This window comes from Bos indicus, chromosome 11 (assembly GCF_029378745.1).
Source record: "Bos indicus isolate NIAB-ARS_2022 breed Sahiwal x Tharparkar chromosome 11, NIAB-ARS_B.indTharparkar_mat_pri_1.0, whole genome shotgun sequence".
Lineage (NCBI taxonomy): Eukaryota > Metazoa > Chordata > Mammalia > Artiodactyla > Bovidae > Bos > Bos indicus.
In genome coordinates, this window is record NC_091770.1 from 37,816,114 (window position 1) to 37,837,126 (window position 21,013).

Here is a 21,013-nt window from a genome sequence, read left to right on the forward strand (position 1 = left end):
GGGTTGCCATTTCCTTCTCCAATGCATGAAAGTGAAGTCGCTCAGTCATGTCCGACTCCTAGCGACCCCATGGACTGCAGCCCACCAGGTCTTATCCACTACCACTTTATAATAAATAATCCAGGTCTTACCAAGGACTAGAACTCAACACCTAAAACCTAAGCCATCATCCTTGGTCCTTTACCACGCGAGGGAAAGGCAACAGTCATGTTGTCAATGGTAATGTGAAGTTCAAATTTTTTTCTGGCTATCACTAGGAAAGTAAGTCACATTAAGAATACATCATTTAAAAAAAATTCCCAAAAAACTATTAGATATTCCACAAAGTTTGATTTTTAATACAAGGGTTATGCTAATAAAATTTCCAATACTGGTCTTCTTTCCCTACTATTAAAATTTTCTTACATTGTAACATTGTTAAAATGAGCTATTTATTATCCAGCTTTCTTTTTTAATTCAAAATACTTTTGCCTACCTCTAATGGTGATCAAGAGACCATAGCTTCATAAAGAATAAGCAAATAAGTTCCTTTTCAACTTTAGTTACCTTCACTCTGTTTTATTTTATTCACCCATTACTACGGTGTAAGTTTGGCTCTAAATGACCACTCACAATTGCAACCTCCAAAAGCTCAAATTCCAAAAGTCCCCTCTGACCTCAACAGCACACACCACTCTGTCTCACTTCTTCACTCCTTCTAACCAACTCTTCATTACTGCAAACTCTATCAACCTCCCCTAACACTTCCCTACTCACTTTAATGCTCACATTCTATTCATTTCACTTCTCACCTGAAAATGTTCCTACTCCACATATCTGAATCAATCCCTAATTTTGAATAAACTCCCCAGATCTTCTGGGTCAGTTTCTGAGTGCTAAGCATCACTGAACTCAACCATGCTGACTGGCTTGCTAAAATGTGTGGTTTCCAAATCTCAAATAAGCCATCAACCCTGCATGACAATACCTGTATTCATTTTTAACTGACTCCCTTTGTGATTTCCTCCCAGCAGCCTTGTGAAATTTTCCACTTTCCTCTAACTTCCAGCCTTTAAATGTTGCTGCTTCCTAGGACATGTCATTGGCCCTTCTGTTTATTTTTTGACATCATGTCCTTAATTTCTATTACAAACTTAAAAGCTAATTCCCGTATTTCTATCTCTATTCTAAGCCTTTCTCCTGAGCACAAACCTATGTATATCCACCTGCCCACAAGATATTTCTCATTGTTCACCAGACATTCCAAAATAAAATTATTTTCCACACTTTCCGTCCCCTTAACTTTTCATAATGCCTTACTTACAAAAGGCACTACCACTAACATCCATTCTTTTTTTTTTTTTTAAATATCTGTTTATATAGCTGCATCAGGTCTTATTATGGCATGTAGACTTAGTTGCATGTGAGATCTTGGATCCCTGGGTTAAACCCACATTCCCTGCACTGCAAGATGAATTCTTAACACAGCACCACCAGGGAAGCCCCTCTACCATCCATTCTCCACCCAAGCAAAAAGCTTGATAATCATCTTAAACACATCACTTTCTCATTCTCCATACCAAACTGGTAGCCCAGTCCCATCACATCAGCATTCTCTCTCTTCCATATCATTTCTACATCAAAGTGGTTTCTATCTCTGTTCTGGCCTGAGACTCAGTCCTTCTAATATGCAAATGCTATCTGCTTAATTACTCCAATGTTCTTTAGTTTATATTAATGCTTTTCAAGATAAGTAAAGTAGTGAATGACACATTTTAAAGAAATAAATTATCAAGAATCTCTGAGTATCTGTCCATAGACATCCTAAGAGTCTTAGGCGCCTGTCTGAAAAAAGTCACTGAAGAAACTAATTTAAAATCTATGATTAAAAAAAAAACAACTTTCAGTAGGGAATAACTACTGTAAAAGAAATGCTTTATTATTACCACTTGAAAAAGAATTTAAATTAATGACATGGAAACAAAAAAGTTAAAATTTCTAAAGATTCCCAAGAATACCTGTGGACCTGGTTAAAGAAACACTAGTTATGATGGCTAATTATATATGTTAACTTGGCTGGAACACACAGTGCCCAGATATTTGGGCAAATACTATTCTGCATGTTTTGTGAAGGTGTTTTCTGGACAAGATTAACATGTTAAGTCAACTGATTTTAAGTAGAGCAGATTATCCTCCATAATGTGGATGGACACTGTCCAACCATTTGAAGACCTTAATGAACAAACAGAACTTTCTGCTAGAAAATTGCGTTTGAACTTAGTGCATTTCTTCCCTGAGTTCACGCAGGCCCATTCCATTAGATTTCAGACTAAGCCTCCACAATCTCCTGAGCCAATTCTTTAAAATAAATCTATTATACATCTCTCTCTCTCTCTCTCTCCACACACATGTACACACATACACATACAGACACACTCACGAAGACACAATCTTGTCAGTTCCGTTTCTCTGGAGAGGACCTGAACAAATATTCATCTCTCCAGGAAAACACTTGATACTCTCAATGCGGCTTCTTAAGGACAGCTTGCCACTCTCCACCTCTTCAAATTCATTTCCCATGTGCAAGAAGCATACAATCTCTGCTCTGGCCACATAAAATATCCTACAGTTCCCCAATGCCACCATTTTTTATTCACATTTTCATGTTTCATGTTATTTTATTTAAAACATCCTCCCTCTTACCGCCACTATTTGTCACTTCTATTCACTTCACTGCTCCTACTCAATGTAAATGATTACCTCTCTGTGCCAACACTGTACCAAGAACATAATTCCACTACATGGCACGTATGTCACACTGCAATTTGTTTACATGTCGTCTCCGTTACTACTGGGCAAAAAAGACTGTATCTTACTCAGCATCACATCCCAAACACCTATCAGATAGTTTGTCATACAGACTTTGCTATTAAATGAATGAACTGATCTCTGAATGAACCATCCCTTTTATCCTTCTCACTATGTTTATAGATCCTGGCAAAAGAGGTCTCTGTCCAGAGTGGCACTCTGGCCCTCCTCAGGACACGCCCCTCACCACTGGGCAAGAAGTCCATGAAAACAAGAAGACAAACCTCTACACCACCACTTCTTACTCCCATTTATCTGGAACTATGGAATTTCTTATTAAAATACCTCTAACCGAATTGCACTCATCTCACACGCTAGTAAAATAATGCTCAAAATTCTCCAAGCCAGGCTTCAGCAATACGTGAACCGTGAACTTCCAGATGTTCAAGCTGGTTTTAGAAAAGGCAGAGGAACCAGAGATCAAATTCCCAACATCTGCTGGATCATGGAAAAAGCATGAGAGTTCCAAAAAACATCTATTTCTGCTTTATTGACTATGCCAAAGCCTTTGACTGTGTGGATCACAATAAACTGTGGAAAATTCTGAAGGAGATGGGAATACCAGATCACCTGACCTGCCTCTTGAGAAATCTGTATGCAGATCAGGAAGCAACAGTTAGAACTGGACATGGAACAACAGACTGGTTCCAATTAGGAAAAGGAGTACGTCAAGGCTGTATATTGTCACCCTGCTTATTTAACTTATATGCAGAGTACATCATGAGAAACGCTGAGCTGGAAGAAGCACAAGCTGGAATCAAGATTGCCAGGAGAAATATAAATAACCTCAGATATGCAGATGACACCACCCTTATGGCAGAAAGTGAAGAGGAACAAAAAAGCATCTTGATGAAAGTGAAAGAGGAGAGTGAAAAAGTTGGCTTAAAGCTCAACATTCAGAAAACGAAGATCATCGCATCTGGTCCCATCACTTCACGGCAAATAGATGGGGAACAGTGGAAACAGTGTCAGACTTTATTTTTTTGGGCTCCAAAATCACTGCAGATGGTGATTACAGCCATGAAATTAAAAGACGCTTACTCCTTGGAAGCAAAGTTATGACCAACCTAGATAGCATATTGAAAAGCAGAGACGTTACTTTGCCAACAAAGGTTCGTCTAGTCAAGGCTATGGTTTTTCCAGTGGTCATGTATGGATGTGAGAGTTGGACTGTGAAGAAGGCTGAGCGCCGAAGAATTGATGCTTTTGAACTGTGGTGTTGGAGAACACTCTTGAGAGTCCCTTGGACTGCAAGGAGATCCAACCAGTCCATTCTGAAGGAGATCAGCCCTGGGTTTTGTTTGGAAGGACTGATGCTGAAGCTAAAACTCCAATACTTGGGCCACCTCATGTGAAGAGTTGACTCATTGGAAAAGACTGATGCTGGGAGGGATTGGCGGCAGGAGAAAAAGGGGACAACAGAGGATGAGATGGCTGGATGGCATCACTGATTCGATGGACGTGAGTTTGAGTGAACTCCAGGAGTTGGTGATGGACAGGGAGGCTTGGTGTGCTGCGATTCGTGGGGTCGCAAAGAGTCAGACACGACTGAGCGACTGAACTGAACCCAATTTCAGCACCTGCACAGGCCTCTTTTCCCATCTGTTCTGAGCATGTGTTCAATGCTACACATGTATACATCCTTGGGCCAAGGAGTAGCTGTTTGGAAGAGGGCGTACAAGAGCCTGGATCTCAGGTACATGCAAGATGTCCACAGGCATGCACAGAGACCTCTTTGTGGTGCCAGAGTCAGGGATGGTGATAGGAGGTTGAGATTCACCTCTTCAGATACAAAACTGTGAGTTTATGAATTCTAAATTCCACAAATTATTAATTTGAATTTTTACTGTTGAGCTGTGGACAAAAAAAATCTCAGTATGTTGAACATCAACAAGAAAGTTACTGGAACACAAACTGAAGGCTCTCTATATTCTAATACCATACAAAATCACCAACTATGACTTGTTCTTACCACCTCACCTCAGCAAGACATAACATAGGTGGGGAAAAACTCCAATAAAGGTAATTAAAATAAATAAGGGGACAGAGGGGAAACAAAAGCAAGGAGAAATGGAAGACAAACTAAAGGGCTTCCCTGGTGACTCAGTGGTAAAGAATCAGTGTAGCACGACTACGGAGCCAGTGCTTGAGAGCCCAGGAACCGTGACTACTGAAGCCAGCACACCCCAGGGTCTGCGCTCCGCCAGAAGAGAAACCACTGCAATAAGAAGTCCAGGCACCACAACCAGAGACTAGCCCCCGCTCTCCACAACTTAAGAAAAACCAGGGCAGCAAGGAAGACCTAGAAAGCCAAAAACAAATAATTTTTTTTTAACTTAGGGAAAAAAGGGAGACAAACTAAAAAGTAAAACAAAATTGTACAACACTAAAACTAGACAGTGTCCTCAAAATTCTGACAATTAATAAAATTACAAAGCATGCATTCATTCCTTTGACATTTACTGAAAACTTAGATGTACCAATCTATGCTACATGCTGGTGACACATGCCAGGCACTATGCTAAGTGCTGGTGATTCGTAACACTAAATCTCTAGCCTCTAAATGCTAACTGTCTAGTAGTAACAACAATTTAACAATTTAGTAAAGGTAGCTAAGGAATCACATAGGAGAGGGCAATTAACTCTGCCAAGGGGCTTCTCAGCATGTTAAAGGATGAGTAGGAATTTGCTGGCACAAAAAAAAAGTCGGGGGGGAGGAAGGGAAGTCTAGAAGACAGTTATTATTATAATAGAAATAAAAGATTTCAACAGCTAACATCTACTTAGCACTCGCTATATGCTAAGCATTGTGCACAAACCATCCTATTTGATTCTTATAATAACACTATGATTCTCTTTCTATCCTGCTTATAAATGAGAAAACTGAGAAGTTAAGTGAGATGACACCAATAGAGATCATACAAAACTGAGCTGTGAAAGATCATGACTTGTTTGAGGAAACATGAACAGGCAGGTATGGTGACATGAAACCAAGTCCATCTGATGCAAAGCCCAAATCCATTCCACTTCACCACACAGCCTATTATTCATTCATTCAAGATAAGTGTATCAAGAACCTACTGTGTATCAAGCACTGTGTTAGGAACAGAGATATAAAAGATATCGTCTTTGGTACCAAGACACAGGTTAGTCAGTAGAGTCTAGCATACCAAAAACTGCTATTACCAAGGTAAAAATAGGGTCCTACGGAAGCACAAGGAATGCTAAGCCTCAGATGGGCCCGGGAATGGCTGCAAAGCTAAAGAAAGCACTAGTAAGGAGGTGGAGAGTGTTCTAAGGAAGGGAAATGTGTATAGAAAGGCACAGAGACATGTGAGAACACCGCTTGTCTTTGGGAACTCTAAGTTTGCTCAATCTTAGGGCATGCACTGAAGACTGGTACTATGCAAAGATAAAAACAGAGAATCGGGCAGCAGCCAGATCTCAAAGGAGTCTAGACATTCAAGTAACATGTTTACTCTGAAGGCAGAAGAAGGATGCTGAGCCATCTTAAAGATGGGAGCGACATGATAAAATCTGCGTGTTAAAAAATTTCCCATGATTACATGAGGAGACAACTTGAAGGGGGGCAAGCCAAAGGTAAGAAAACCAGTCAGGGGCTATTGCATTAAGCCAAGTCAAGGACACATCTGAGAAATATTTGGGAGGTAAATCAAAAACCAGGTAGTAAGAGAGCAACTCTGACTATATCATGAGTGTGTTCTTAAAGAAGTCAAAACAAAAACAAAACTGAACAAAACCTGTGTGAGAGACCATACCAAAATTCAGAGTCAATGCCATACTTGGTAAGAAAACATGTAATTTATTAGACATCTGGCGGTTACTTAGTCATAAAGTCAGCACACTGTATTTTTGAATCTTAAGCACTAGTAGAATGAAGGAAGATTTCTCAGTCAACTTCCTCTATTTAATGCCTTCTTTACGTATACTTTATGAAGCTGCTTCTCGGGAAATACTTAAGCAGAAATTGGATGACCATGTGTCATGTAAGAATGATTTTCATGGTAGATGATTTCTAAAATCCCTTCAAATTCAAGATTTCTAAAAGAAGAAATGCAATAAACAAGTATATCACAATTACTACATAATTCAAGTACAGATTTCTGTAGGGGTCTATCTAATGGGGTTGAATCACAGAATTTCCAAATATGGTTTTGACACTATTAACAACTTTTCAGTACTTAAAACCCTAACATAACCATATTTTCAATTGCTTAGGTAGTATGACTAAAATTATGAAATCAACTACAATGTCACAAATACCTTAAAAATTCACAGCAAGTAATATCCTAAATTGGCTGCAAAACTGCATGACATCTCAAACAGGAAAATGATTATTTCCACTTCACTGTCACCAAGCCCTATGTCTGATAACTAGCACTGAAGAAAAAAGATTTCATCTGGTTGAAGTAGGAAAATGCCCTGCAGCATGCAGAAGAGCTGGCCATCATTACAGATCTCTAAATAGCTTCCTCTTCCCATTAGTTAGAGGACTGATGCCTTGTCACAGGCTCTTACAGAGATTCTTTGATTCAAGGAGCTACTCAATGAAATTCAGGATTCATCTCTGAATACAGTGAATCCCAAACCAGTGAACAGACTCCGAAATTATAAGGCAGAGTCATAAACTACAATGAAGAGGTCCACTCTTTACTTTCAAATTCTGGGTCAAAAATGGCAAATCCAGAAGTCACTAAATTAATGAATATTCTTACTCTTTAGATGAAAAAAAAAAAAAAATTCTACCATAAGGATCCTATAATAAAATTCTGTCACATCTGAAAGCAGGAATACAAGACAGGTTTTAAATATATAAACAGATTTTCATATCTGGCCAAGATGAAATTAAAGGAACCAAACTTACCCTCCTGCCTGAAACAACTGCGGGGGTGGTGGGGAAGGACACAAAACATACGAAGCATTTTTGAAAACAATGGACATCAGGCAACAAAGAACAGTAGATCCTTCATAGATGGGAAACATACAAAACAAATCCTACCATTGTACCAGTTTATTGCCTTGAAAGAGTTTCTAGGCTGCAGAACAGGAATGGGGAACAGAGGCAGAGCACAGTGGTCTCCCTGAATCCAGGACACAGAACTTAGTCTGGGGACAGCAAGGTGACCTTCATATACACAGCAGAGCACCTAAGAGAGAGCTGCTCAGAAAGATCCAGAGATCTGCACAGGTTATCTTTCAAGTCTTTAGCTGAGTACTTACCAGTACATGTGTGTGAAGAAACCATCCAGGGACAGTGAAAGAACCACTAAAAAGGATTAGAGGGAACACCACCCAGAGCGCACAGAAGTCAGGACTAGGTCCCGTTCCCACCGCCAGAGTACTCACAGGGGTTTTGCCTCAACAGTGCAACAAAGCAAAGTGGTGATGCCTAACACAACTTAAAAGCAAGATCTAAAAAGACCACTGTTTCCAAGTAACTTAACTGCATTCCAAAACAAAGCTCAAAAATATTTTTAATGAGATGCAAAAAAATCCTGCACCCAACAACAAAGTAAAATTTCAAATGTCTGGCATCTAATAAAAAATTACCAGGTATGCAAAAAGGAAGTACAATCCATAGTGAGAAGAAAAATCAATCAAAACCAACCAAGAAACGGCACAGACAACATTAAAAGACATGAACATTAAGCCAGTTATTACTGTATTCTCTATGTTCAAGAAGCTATAGAAAAGACAAAACATGAAATCTATAAACATGGAAAATATAAAAAAGACTGAATTTTTGGAGCTGGAACTACAGTTTCTAAAATGAAAAACACCCTGGATGGGACTAACAGCAGATTAAACATTACAGAAAAAAAGGATTAATGAATTTAGCAAGATTACCCAAAGTGAAACAGAAAAAGACTGAAAAGAAAACTGAATGGTATATCAACAAACATTAAGTAGCCTGATTTACATGTAACTGGACTTCCAAGAGGAGGAAAGGGGGCAAAGAAAAGACATATATACATATATACTTAAGAAATAATGGCCAGATTTTTTTCCAAATTTGATAAAAACTATAAAACCACAGATCCAAGAAGCTCAATGAAGTCCAAGCACAAGAAACATCACACACACACAAAAATCCATATGCTGCATTTACAAACAGTTCTCACCCACAAATTCTATAACCAAACTTAATCTAGAAATTATTTTTAGGTTAACTTACTAGGCACAATTTCAACTGACAATTTAATATATCAAAAGTTAATTTGAGCAAAGTGCTCAGTAGAAATCTTAATGATTTCAAAATTAACAAAATATAGCTTAAAACAATGTGTATTTTGTTGCCCTATGGGGTAAATAATTAGGTAATAAATTACAATAAATTTGTGTTGATCTCATAAGACACTTTTTAAAAAACTAAAACATATGTCTTTCTTTTTTTCTTAATTTTCTTTTCCTTTAATTTATACAGGTCATTCAGAACAGAATTAGGACACCGAAAAAACTTTTAAAGAAACTAAAAGGTGGAATTAAAAACAGAAGCAGATTTGAGGTTTGGAATGAAGCTAGTCTTCCCAAAAAAAACAACCTGGCAACCACTATTTTGGAACACCATTACTTCAAAATATACACACACATATATATTTTAAGTACAAAACTGTACTCAAAGTGGAAACAAGCTAAAGTGTCTGTTTTTAGCACCTCGGCTAACTATTCTGGCTTCAAAAAAAATCTACTAAATATTTTTTGGAAAAAGAATCATTCAAATAAAAACCATTAAAGGGGAAAACTAATGTATTTTCCTACATTTACGAGCACACCTGTTTTTTTAGGGTTCAACATACAAACTCAAAATCTGTCTAAAAACAAATAAGAAAAGAGACACAGGGGAACAAGTTCTGAGTATCTACTGTAATGGCTACCCTTCCTGTCACTTGTGTTCCCTAAAATAGAAGTTGGTTTAATTATTCTACCATTTTGCTTGGGAAATAGAGGGATATTTCAAAGATTAAAGATACTTCCATGGGAAAGCTGCCCAAAATATATTTATTATCCCTGGAAATAATTATGTCCACATTCCCTTTTCCTTTCTTAAGAAAAAAAAAATACATTCAGATAACATATTTCTTTGGGTGCCTATACAAAAAAAAAACACTTTTGGAAACATGTAGTAGTATAATACTTTGCTGTAGGATCAACACATATATGAAAAACAGCAAAGTCTCTGAGCATACAGACTACAAGACTCTGAGTACACAGACTGAAGTTACAAGTGGAACAGTTATTTATGGATTTCACTCTACCTTCTTTTAAGTAGAAAAATCTAAAGAGAAAACTAATATCAAAAATATACAGAATTGATCACTTTTATGTTAGGGTATTATTCTATTAACAGTAGACTTATTCTCTGGTAACATTTACTAATAATGCACTAAATTCCCCACATATCTAACACAAAGAATATCTTAAAATAGAAAGTTTCAAACTACTCTTGTAATCAGGTAGTATTCAAGAGAAATAAGGCTAATACACATAATTTTGAGCACAGCTGTAATACTCACTACACTGATGTGCTAAGAATGCACCTAATGCTACAATATCTATGATAAAAATAGAGTTTTTATTTCATTGATCCAGCTACCAATGTGATTTCGATATTCAACTGCCACCTCAGAAACACTTTTCTACTTAATTTAAAGCTAACATTATAAATATAAAAAACAAAGATTTGCCTACTAAATCATTAGCTAATTGTCATCAAGATTTCAATCACCTGCATTTCAAAACAAGCTCTAAGAACACCTTAAAATGATTTCCCAAATATTAATCAAATAATTCACACAATCAATCATCTAATCAGACTTTAGTTATTAGATGCATTTAAATTACTTCCTACAGCAAGTCTTCACCAATCAGAACTGCTATTTGAAATTCTTCCCTCTGAAATCTGTTACTTCACCAGTTTCAAAATTTGAGCCATTTATTTTTAGACACAAAGGTTAATAAGAAACATTCTGTACCAAATGCACATAACTTTACAGTAAACGCTCTCCCCCCCAGCCCCCCACCTCAGGAAACTATTCTAATTCTCCTCATTTTACCAAATTATCAAAAAGGCCACAATGTGGTTTGGATTTCAGCACTGAAGACAGTAAGTGACAATACATGATTTGCAGAATGAAAAATTAAAGTTCCACAATTTTAACAGGTATAATTACTGGCTTGTGATAAATGTGGTGGGCACGTAAGATTATCACCTTTCAAGGTGCAGTTCTTAAACCACCTGAATTTTTCTGACCAAAGATCTTAAAACATAGTCTCTAAGTTCACAGTATGCAATTAAAAAAAAAAAAAGCTGCCTAGAAAGAAAAAACAGAGCACTTACATTTGAAGCATGACTTGGTTCAAGAATACCCCATCCACCAAAGCCACATATTCATCCAGGTTGGTCCCATTTCCTGCAGCCAGAGGTCCAAACGTTTTAACCTAGAACAGAATGATCATTACGACACGAACGCCCACCTCCATCTCTGCAGCCACAAATAATGCAGCAAAATATGCAACAAATAACACCCCACTTACCCAAGTGACCAAGGGGCTGGTCATGAACTGCTCCAGAAGGGGAGTAAAAACCTCGTTCTCCATTTTACAGAGAATGTACTTGAAAAAAAAGGAACCACCACAAAAAAACGCCTAGAGAATTGGTCACTAAACGTTGAAGAAGTAAGTAGAAATCAATGAAAGTCCACTTTGGCACGGGAAGAAAATCCCATCGTGGAGGGGAGAAAAACTCTCCCTCCTCAAAAAACACCCCAGAGGGAAACGAATCGAAATCCTGAAAAGTGGCTTCGACAGCAGCCACGAGCGGCAGCCTGCGCTGGAAATGTCTGTACCGGGCGAGGAGGGGCAGAGAAAAGGCATCTGGAGGAGGAGGAAGGGAGAAGGGGCTGGAGCAGCAAGACAAAAAGCCCGTCAAGGTTGCCCAGCTCCTCCTGGAGGAGCCAGAACAGCGAGGCTGCCCCCAACGAATTAATCCCACCGTGGGCTAAATGAAATCCCACGTTAGATACCACGTTAAGGGGTCCGAGCGGCCGCCAGGCTAGACCTCAGTGTTCCGCTCAACACGTTCCACCCACCAGTGGGCATGGAACAGCTTTGACCCACGGAGCTTTCCCTGCCTGCAGCCCCTCACCAACGACAGGCAGCGCTCGCTCCTTCCCCCCGAGCACACACCATCTCTCAACCGCTTCGAGCCTCGCCGCCTGCCCCCTTCCCCTCCCGGGGGGTGGGGGCTTGAATGAGTGTCCCTAACCCCCCAGCTTCCCGAGCCCCGCCAGCCTTTTCAGTGCGCCTCTGGGAAGCCCTGGCACAAAATCACCGCCGAGCTCCAGCCTCCTCCTCCGCCCTCTCTAGAGGAGCCGGAGTAACGGCCTCAGAACCGCAGTGCCGCATCACACCCCGCTCCTTGCCGCTCAAACTAGTGCCTCCAGCCAGCCGTCAAAGGGAGCGTGCAGCTCCCTCCGCGGCCATATCCTTCCGCCGACTCCCCGCCCCTCCCGCGCCGCAAGCCTCTGGATTGTGGGAGAAGAAAACCGCTGCATGAGCGCGCTCCCGAGTACGCGCGACCCCGGGCCGGCCCCGCCGCCGCCCAGATCCTAGCGGCGGGCGCGGCGTGGACGCGCGCTCGCTGCGGCTGCTGCGGTGGCCGGCTCCTCGCTCGCGCCCAGGATGGTTGCCAGGGCCTGGGGGGCGGGGATGGGAAAGGGAGAGGAAGGGGTCGGTCTGCTCGCTTGCTCATGCCTAATTATGGTTTATTTCCTCCCCGAGTGCTTTCTTTGATGTGTGAAGGAAAGAACGAAATCCCTCTCTTCTAAACATGAGGGATGCAGACGGCCTTTTTCGGACAGTTTGATCTGTTGAGCGTGCTTTCGCCAGCAAAACGGAGTAGGAAAACTCACTGCAGTAAATAGCAAAGAAGGGACTTGAGGCGCAAACTTGTTTGTTTTAGGGGTTTTTTCCTCTTTTTGCTTCTTCTTTAAAAAATCCAGTCCATGAAAGCATGCATGCTCTTCAAAGTTGCACGTGAATGTAGTAGGGTTTTAAATAACCAAAGCTGCCTTTCAACATGTTGGTATTTTCTAACTGGAGCAAACGTGATTCAGACATTGTTGTTTGACTATTTGGTGATTGAAAAAAATCCAAACAAAAATCAAGAGCTACTAAGAGGAAACATTTGGAAGTCATCCAAGTTGGGTGACAAATAAACAGATTACATATTTGTCATAAATCTTAATGCTGTGCACGACTGGAACCATCAAAGTAATTTTAACAGTTCCCCCACAAAATCAAATGTTATTCCTCTTAATTCTGAAGGAAAATAAGGCTTTTCCCTGGGACAAAATGGCATGCAAAAACATTTTTTTAAAGAAAATAAATATAGTATTATAGTTCTTCAGTGTGTGTTTACATTTACAGAAATATCTACTTTGAGTACTTACATGATATTTTTAATTAGCAGTAAAAATGTTTTTGTCATAACACTGAATTAAGAACAGCACAATTTCTTATTTAGGTTGTTGAGACCTGGGTTCTAGAGTCTTCTAAGTAAGTAAGTGAAGTCGCTCAGTCCTGTCCGACTCTGTGCGACCCCATGGACTTGTAGCCTACCAGGCTCCTCTGTCCATGGGATTTTCCAGGCAATAGTACTGGAGTGGATTGCCATTTCCTTCTCCAGCGGATCTTCCCGACCCTGGGATTGAACCCGGGTCTCCAGCATTGTAGACAGACCCTTTACCATCTGAGCACTCGAGTCTTCTGCTGAATTCAGATCCAGGCTCTAATACTTACCAGCTGTGTAAGCAAGTCTCTGAACCTCTCTGCACTTTACTTTCTTCACGTGTTAAACAGGGTTAACTTAGTAGAGTTAAATGGCAACCTAGAGTAAGGGCTTTATACATATTATTGATTTTGTTTTCATTATCATTCCTTTCAAATTAAGAATCTTGAGGGAAATGTAACCTGTCTTACTTCAGTTGCAGGAGAAAGAATCTTGCTTTGGAGAGCAGATAAATGCACCTCGCAAATTATCTTCATTAAAATTAGGATGCATTCATGTGGTACTTTGCTAAGTGATAGACAGAGTAGAATCTTGCATTGCCCTGGCCAGTACACAAGTCCTGGGTAATCCCGGTTGTTAGCAATCTTTTCCCTTTGCTCTTGATGACTCTTTCTTAATCACAATCCTTTATTTAGAAACACAGACCAAGAGTGAACAGGCACCAAGAAGGAAGAATTGCTATATGCCTAACTTGTCCACTTTTCTTTGTAATCTCTCAGAAGCCTGGCTAAAAACAACATGGAAGTGTTCATGCCTGTACTGTGGTTTGTGTTAAGACAGACCAACCTGCTTCATTCATAAAGGAAAACACCATGAAGTTTAACACCAGTGTGAGTTAAGGGCATTTTGGATGGTAATGACTGAAGGTTAGCACAGGAGTTAAAAGTTAAGATAGAATTGTTTATCCTCTTTACATTTAGTAGCTAGCCCTCATAGAAATCTGGATTCCCCTTTAGAACCAGATGGCCCCAGATGCTTCCTGGTCTATCTTTAGGTTTAACACACACACACACACACACACACACACACACACACACACACACACACACACGCAACAAAGAAACATGAGGAGTTAATTGTAAAAGCAGGAAGCTTTAGACCAGACGGAGGTCTGGAGTAACTTATTTGAAAACCTACCAATTCACAATTCTCTAGTTTAACAGCAGTCTTAGAAATGCTTTATAATATCTCAAGAGTACAATCAGGAAACTGCTCTGTCTGGCAAAAGAGGATTGCACATTATATGCAACTTAATGGTCTTTGAATTGCAACATCCTGTAAGAATAAATCCAAAAGTTCTCCCTATCCTCCTTTCACTTAGGAAGAGATTTCTCAAGATTTCTTCAAGGTATTTTTTTTGTGCTTTGTAATTATGTGTCCTGAATTCATTCCTTCTTAGAACATTAAATCCCCAGGAAAGGACTTTGGAAAAGTCATATCCATCTGGCTAGGGTCCAAAGCTCCACCCTCTTCTAAGCAGAAATTAAATGATTGGAATGGACTAGAGGAATCACTAGAGAAAGATTCTGTGTATTATAATTGAGGCTTCCCCTGCAGGTTACACGTACATAACACGACCTGTGTACTAAAAGCACCCATGTTTACCTCCATCTTGATTTACACCACAGGAAGTGATAAGCTCACTCGGAACCAGGCTCCTTGGTGACAAATATTTGCAAAGCTAATCACATCCATAAGCTAGTATAATAAATGTCATAAATACAGTAGCAGAATGGCATTGTTGTTTAGAATAGCTGAAAATAACCCAAATGCCCATCAGCTGATAATTGAATAAATTAAATGCAGTATATCTATAAAATGGAATATTATTTGGCAATAAAAAACAATGAAGTACTAACACATGCTAAGTATGGATGAACTTTGAAAACATTATGCTAAGCTAAACAAGTCTGTCACAAAGGCCTGCCACATATTGTATGATAGCATTTATATGAAATGTCCAGAAGAAACAAGTCTATAGATTAGTAGATTAGTGTCTGTCTAGGTCTGGGGAGGTTGGGAGGAAATGGGATTCATGATTTAGGGGTGTGGGTTTCAAGAAAATACTCAATGACTATTGTGATGGATACACAATACTTTGAATATACAATAATCACTGAATTGGACACCTAAAATGGCTGAATTGTCAATTAATTCTTAAAAAAAGGAAGGCATCATTGCTTCATGAATATTTAAAAAGAAATGCCGGGTCATCAAGAAATCCAATCTCTCAAAGATTTCTCAAAAGGATCTCTAAGTCCTCTTGATGTAAAGAATAAGATTTTAAATTCACCTTAGAATATAGGAGGTATATGTTTTAATTATCAAGCATAGTTTTAAGAGAAACATAATACGATGACAAAGAGAAGGTATGTTACCTAATTTCTTTGAGCATCTATTTCCTTAGCTGTAAAATGGGATAGTGGTTTCATTCCCTAAGGACATCTAATTAGTGTATTTGTAGTTCTGTTCTATATCTCAAATGGGCAGAGGAAAGTAAATTTGGAAGAGATGACAAGGCAGAGAAAGGAATCCTCTTTTTAGCCTGGTCATCAGTAAAGTGAAAGTCGCTCAGTCACGTTCAATTCTTTGCAACCCCGTGAACTATACAGTCTGTGGAATTCTCCAGGCCAGAATACTGGGTGGGTAGCCTTTCCCTTCTCCAGGGGATCTTCCTAACCCAGGAACTGAACCGGGGACTCCGGCATTGCAGTCGGATTCTTTACCAACTGAACGATCAGGGAAGAGTGAAAGTCACTCAGTGGTGTCCAATGCTTTGTGACCCCCATGGACTATACAGTCCATGGAATTCTCCAGGCCAGAATACTGGAATGGGTAGCCTTTCCCTTCTCCAAGTGATCTTCCCAACCCAGGTATCGAACCCAGGTCTCCCACATTGCAGACGGATTCTTTACAAGCTGAGCCACAAGGGAAGCCCTGTCTACAATGATTCCTCTCAAATGCCCTAATGCTGTGTTCTGAACAAGGTAAACCATCACAAATTCATCATTACATTCCATGCTTGTTGTTGTTCAGTCATGTCTGACTCTACAATCCCATGGACTGCAGCTCGCCTGCAGGACAGGCTTCCCTGTCCTTCACCATCTCCCAGAGCTTGCTTAAACTCATGTCCATCGAGTTGGTGATGCCATCCAACCATCTTACCCTCTGCTGTCCCCTCCTCCTCCTGCCTTCCATCTTTCCCAGCAAAAGGGTCTTTTCCAGTGAGTCAGCTCTTCGTATCAGGTGGCCACAAGTATTGGAGCTTCAGCATCAGTCTTTCCAATGAATATTCAGGATTGATTTCCTTTAGGATTGACTGGTTTGATCTCCTTGCAGTCCAAGGGACTCTCAAGAGTCCTCCCACACCACAGTTGGAAAGCATCAGTTCTTCTGTGCTCAGCCTTCTTTATGATCAAACTCTCAAATTCATACATAACTCCTGGAAAAACTATAGCTTTGACTATATGGGCCTTTGTTGGCAAAGTAATGTCTCTACTTTTTGATATGTCGTCTACGTTTGTCATATCTGTTCTTTCAAGGTGCAAACATCTTTTAATTCCATGTTACCATCCCCTGAAATGCTCATTCCTAATTTCTAACAAAGTGAACTCCCAACCTTCAGGATTCCAGGGTCACTTTCTCTGAAGCATTCCTCTTCCACGGGATAAGTGGTGCCTGCAGATGATCTAATCTCCATTTGTTTCTGTAATATACTCTGAATGGCATGTATTTGCTGACACGTTCTGCTGGATAGATGGGGAAATCCTGAAGAATGACCTCATTTTATTAATCTGTGTATCCCTGGCCTTTAGGACTGTGCCTTGCTCTTATGGGAACTCTTGGTCAGTGTGTCAGAGTCTTCCTTCAACCATGGTGACCAGTTTAAATTCCTGACAATTGCCAAGAGCTCACAGATGAGCAACTTCCAAGAACTATTCTAGTTAACTAATGACCTAGAGGAAGCATTAGCTAAAGATAACACTTGCCAGAGAATGTGAAGAACTAAAAAGATACTGAGATTATAAAACACATGGCTTTTAAGACAGATTTTGCCGAAGTCCATATTTTTTTCCTTCAAGGAAAAGCATAGAGGAATACAAAAATATCATGTAATCTTTCATTTCTCAGACAGCATATGATGATATGTCTTCAATACCCAAACTGTTTTCCATTTGTTATCATTTTCTGAAATCTTGTAGAAAGGTGTTATTATTGTCTAAGCTTTATTGAACAGAAATAGACATTTTATTAAAGAAATATGTCATTGCGATTGACCTAAAAGATTGTGTCATGCTTTTAATATAACAATATATTCATAGGCTCTTTAGAAGTATGATAGTGTTTGACCTGTCCTCACAGGTCCCAGACAACTATGTTTTGAGTTTTTACTTTGAAGAGTTTTCCTGTCTTCTCTCCTGGCTCTTCATTTTTGTTGCTGAGAATCTATCAAGAGTCCCCATTCAAATCTGCAGCTACTAATTTTCTATCTGCAGGAAATTCACAGATTGTGAAAACAGTCTGAAAGAAGTAATAATTTTTGAGTGAGAACCTGATGGACTCTCCTATGAGTAAAGTCTATGAATTTGTGATGTGCCTAAAAGTAATGTGTAATGTTTTTTGGCTGTGGTCTGACATGAAATAATCTTCTAAGTTAATGGTCACTTGTCAGGTATTTCCAGGGTCTGGTTGTCATATCATGTGTTCAATTCCTTGTATTTGTATGATTTCCTCCCCCTCCTTTAATTCCTTAAATCTGTGCAATAGGTGGTGATGACTCATTCCTACTTAAGACGCTACTGATGGAAAGACAGCAAACAAATAGAAACTTGATAAACAGAGGAGAAAATAAAAACATGTATTGAAAAGGGAAAATTTTATAAAAATGGACTTTAAAAGGTGGAAAAAATCACTCTCCTATTCTGACGGTAAACCTTTATGATCTTGCTATGCTATGCTATGCTATGCTAAGTCACTTCAGTCGTGTCCGACTCTGTGTGACCCCATAGACGGCAGCCCACCAGGCTTCCCCGTCCCTGGGATTCTCCAGGCAAGAACACTGGAGTGGGTTGCCATTTCCTTCTCCAATGCATGAAACTGAAAAGAGAAAGTGAAGTCGCTCAGTCGTGTCCGACTCTTAGCGACCCCAAGGGCTGCAGCCTACCAGGCTCCTCCGTCCATGGGATTTTCCAGGCAAGAGTACTGGAGTGGGGTGCCATTGAGGTAAACATTAGCAATACCTAGTTAAGAAAGAACTTATCTGTGTCCGAGCAAATGACGGAGCTCTAATAAAACAGACAAAACTTCCATGTGGCAGGAAGTACCCTCACAGTGGAGGAAGAACACAGAAATACAATTGATAAATTATATATCATGACACAAAAGCTTAAGATCTTCTGATAAAAGAAACACAAACTGGCTATTCTTGGGTATAATAATACCATTTTAGGGAGTCATTTGAATCTGTCACACAGCATTCCCTTTGGGGTAAATCAGCAAGTCAATTCCACATAAGGTACCAGTGGTGCTCTGAGGCTACTGGAAATAAATGAGGGCTAAAACAAATACTTCTAATCATAGAAGAAAATGTAGGTCTGCTTTCATATAAAAATATGAATTACAAATGATGAACATTGCAAATGAGGAAATATGAAAGCATTTTATTTCCTTCTGTCAAATGACAGTAGGAAGATGTGTTAAAAATGCATATGCAAATATAAGAGACTATGTATTTGATGTTCTGCTGCTTAAAGTTAAAATTCATACAAAACTTTAAAAAATTTTAATGTGAATATTTTTATTTTCTAATTTTCAATTGAGATATGCCAGTTGAATATTTTCTTAAAATAGTAGCTTCAGAAGAATTCTCAGAGTTACTTTTATTCCATGAATTTTGTAAAGATCTTTTGTTTCCCAAACCAAAATAGCAGTATGAAATATTTAGTTATGTGAAACTAAACATATTCCATATTTTTAAAATTATCAATAATACATTTCATTGTCCTATATGGAAAAATCAACAACACAACAAAGTGAAACAAAAAAAATCAAGCCTATAATTCTACCACTCAGAAGTTAATACATTTCTGCATATAAGTCATATTATTTTAAAAAACTGTACCACTCTCAAAACACCACTAGGAAATACAACTATGATCAAAATTTGAACATGCATCTCCGTTTAAATTATTCAATAAATGGAACCCAAATAAATTTTTAATAATGATATTCATCATCTGTTAAGTGTATAGAAGTACCAGGTTACCAATTTTTAAAACATCAACCCCCAAATTTCTGTAACCATATCTAAAACTTGGCTAATAAATCTTGTAAAAGAATAAAAATGAATTCTCTGGGTTTAAAGCAAAACTGAGATTGAGTTCTATATTGGTCAGTGTATCCTCACATTCTTTATTAATCATCATTGATTGAGCTACCGTATGTGTAAGATAGCATATGGACTGTAAGATTCAGAGAAGTATCCAAATGAGGCCAAAATAAATAAAATGACAAATATATCATTCAGTCAATTAGTTCAAAGGTCAGCAAAGTTTTCTGACAAGGCCAGATAGTAAATATTTTAGGCTTTGTGGGCCATAAGGTCTCTCTTGCAAGTATCCCCCACTGCCATGGCTGCACAAAGCAGTTATAGACTACGCAAAAGAAATAGGTGTTGCTGCACTGTAGTAAAACTTTATTTGCAGAAAATAAAGGTTTGGTTTTGTTAGGCCATAGTTTGTCACCTGTAAACTAGCAGTCACTGTATTTATATTGGATGCAAAGAAAACAAAAAACAGGGTTGAATTTTTTTCCAGTCAAGTCGTTAACTTTCTAAATAATCAACTCTATTGCATATATATTCTGGAAGTGTGGAAGAGTTTGTCTACAAGTTGCTTGGAAACAGAATTCCATTATTCTACTGCATCAGATATAGTTCAAACAGTTTTCTATCTCGCATCATGTTACCATGGGAAACCAATCCCCTGGATATAAAATTATTTGGGGGGCATTCTCTTGAGTCTCAGCAGGAAAGAGGGATTACCCTTAAAGTGGTTAAAAGGGGAATTTAATGAAGGGATGGCTTAGAGAGGTGTGGAGAGTTAAGTGAACCACCAAAGGATGGAGAAGCACCAAGGGAAGAGCAATACCAGGAGGGCTTCTACCCCTCTGCCAAAGAGTTTGGGGAGGAGGAAATTGTGCTTCTGGAACCCCAAAAGACTGTCATCTTGGAAGAGGAACCACTGGACAGGAACTGTGTCCATAGTGGAGCTACTGACATCATCACGCTGCAGAAGAAGAAATGAGAAAGAATATCCCAACCTCTGTCTTTCTCACTTATGTTGCTGGCCAATGATCCCCACTGCTGAACCCCATGAAAAGCAGAGAGCAGTGGTGTGACTCTCTGACATAGAGCTGCGTGTGGAAAATGTGGATAAAACCTGGAACCATGTCTTTAGATTCTTTGATAGCCATACAAGTTGGAAATTCTTATCAAATGAAAATAAGCTTGAATCTTTGGTGCCATGCCATGATGAAACATGGGGGAGTGAATAAATATGTTAAGATGTTAAGAAT

General features: G+C 39.2%; 1 protein-coding gene across 5 annotated transcripts in view; it reads right to left on the bottom strand.

Moving 5' to 3' along the window:
• Positions 1-12,336, bottom strand: part of CCDC88A (coiled-coil domain containing 88A) — a 115,885-nt gene extending 103,549 nt beyond the window's left edge. For 2 of the 5 annotated variants that reach the window (XM_019970168.2, XM_019970167.2), the window contains exons 1-2: positions 11,404-12,336; positions 11,207-11,307 (exon numbers count right to left, since the gene is read on the bottom strand). In XM_019970168.2, the coding sequence (XP_019825727.2) occupies positions 11,207-11,307; positions 11,404-11,466 (164 nt within the window). In that variant the 5' untranslated portion in view covers positions 11,467-12,336. The remainder of the gene's footprint in view (positions 1-11,206; positions 11,308-11,403) is intronic. The other 3 variants (XM_019970170.2, XM_019970169.2, XM_019970166.2) reach the window with 3 other exon arrangements.
• Positions 12,337-21,013: the final 8,677 nt, after the last annotated feature.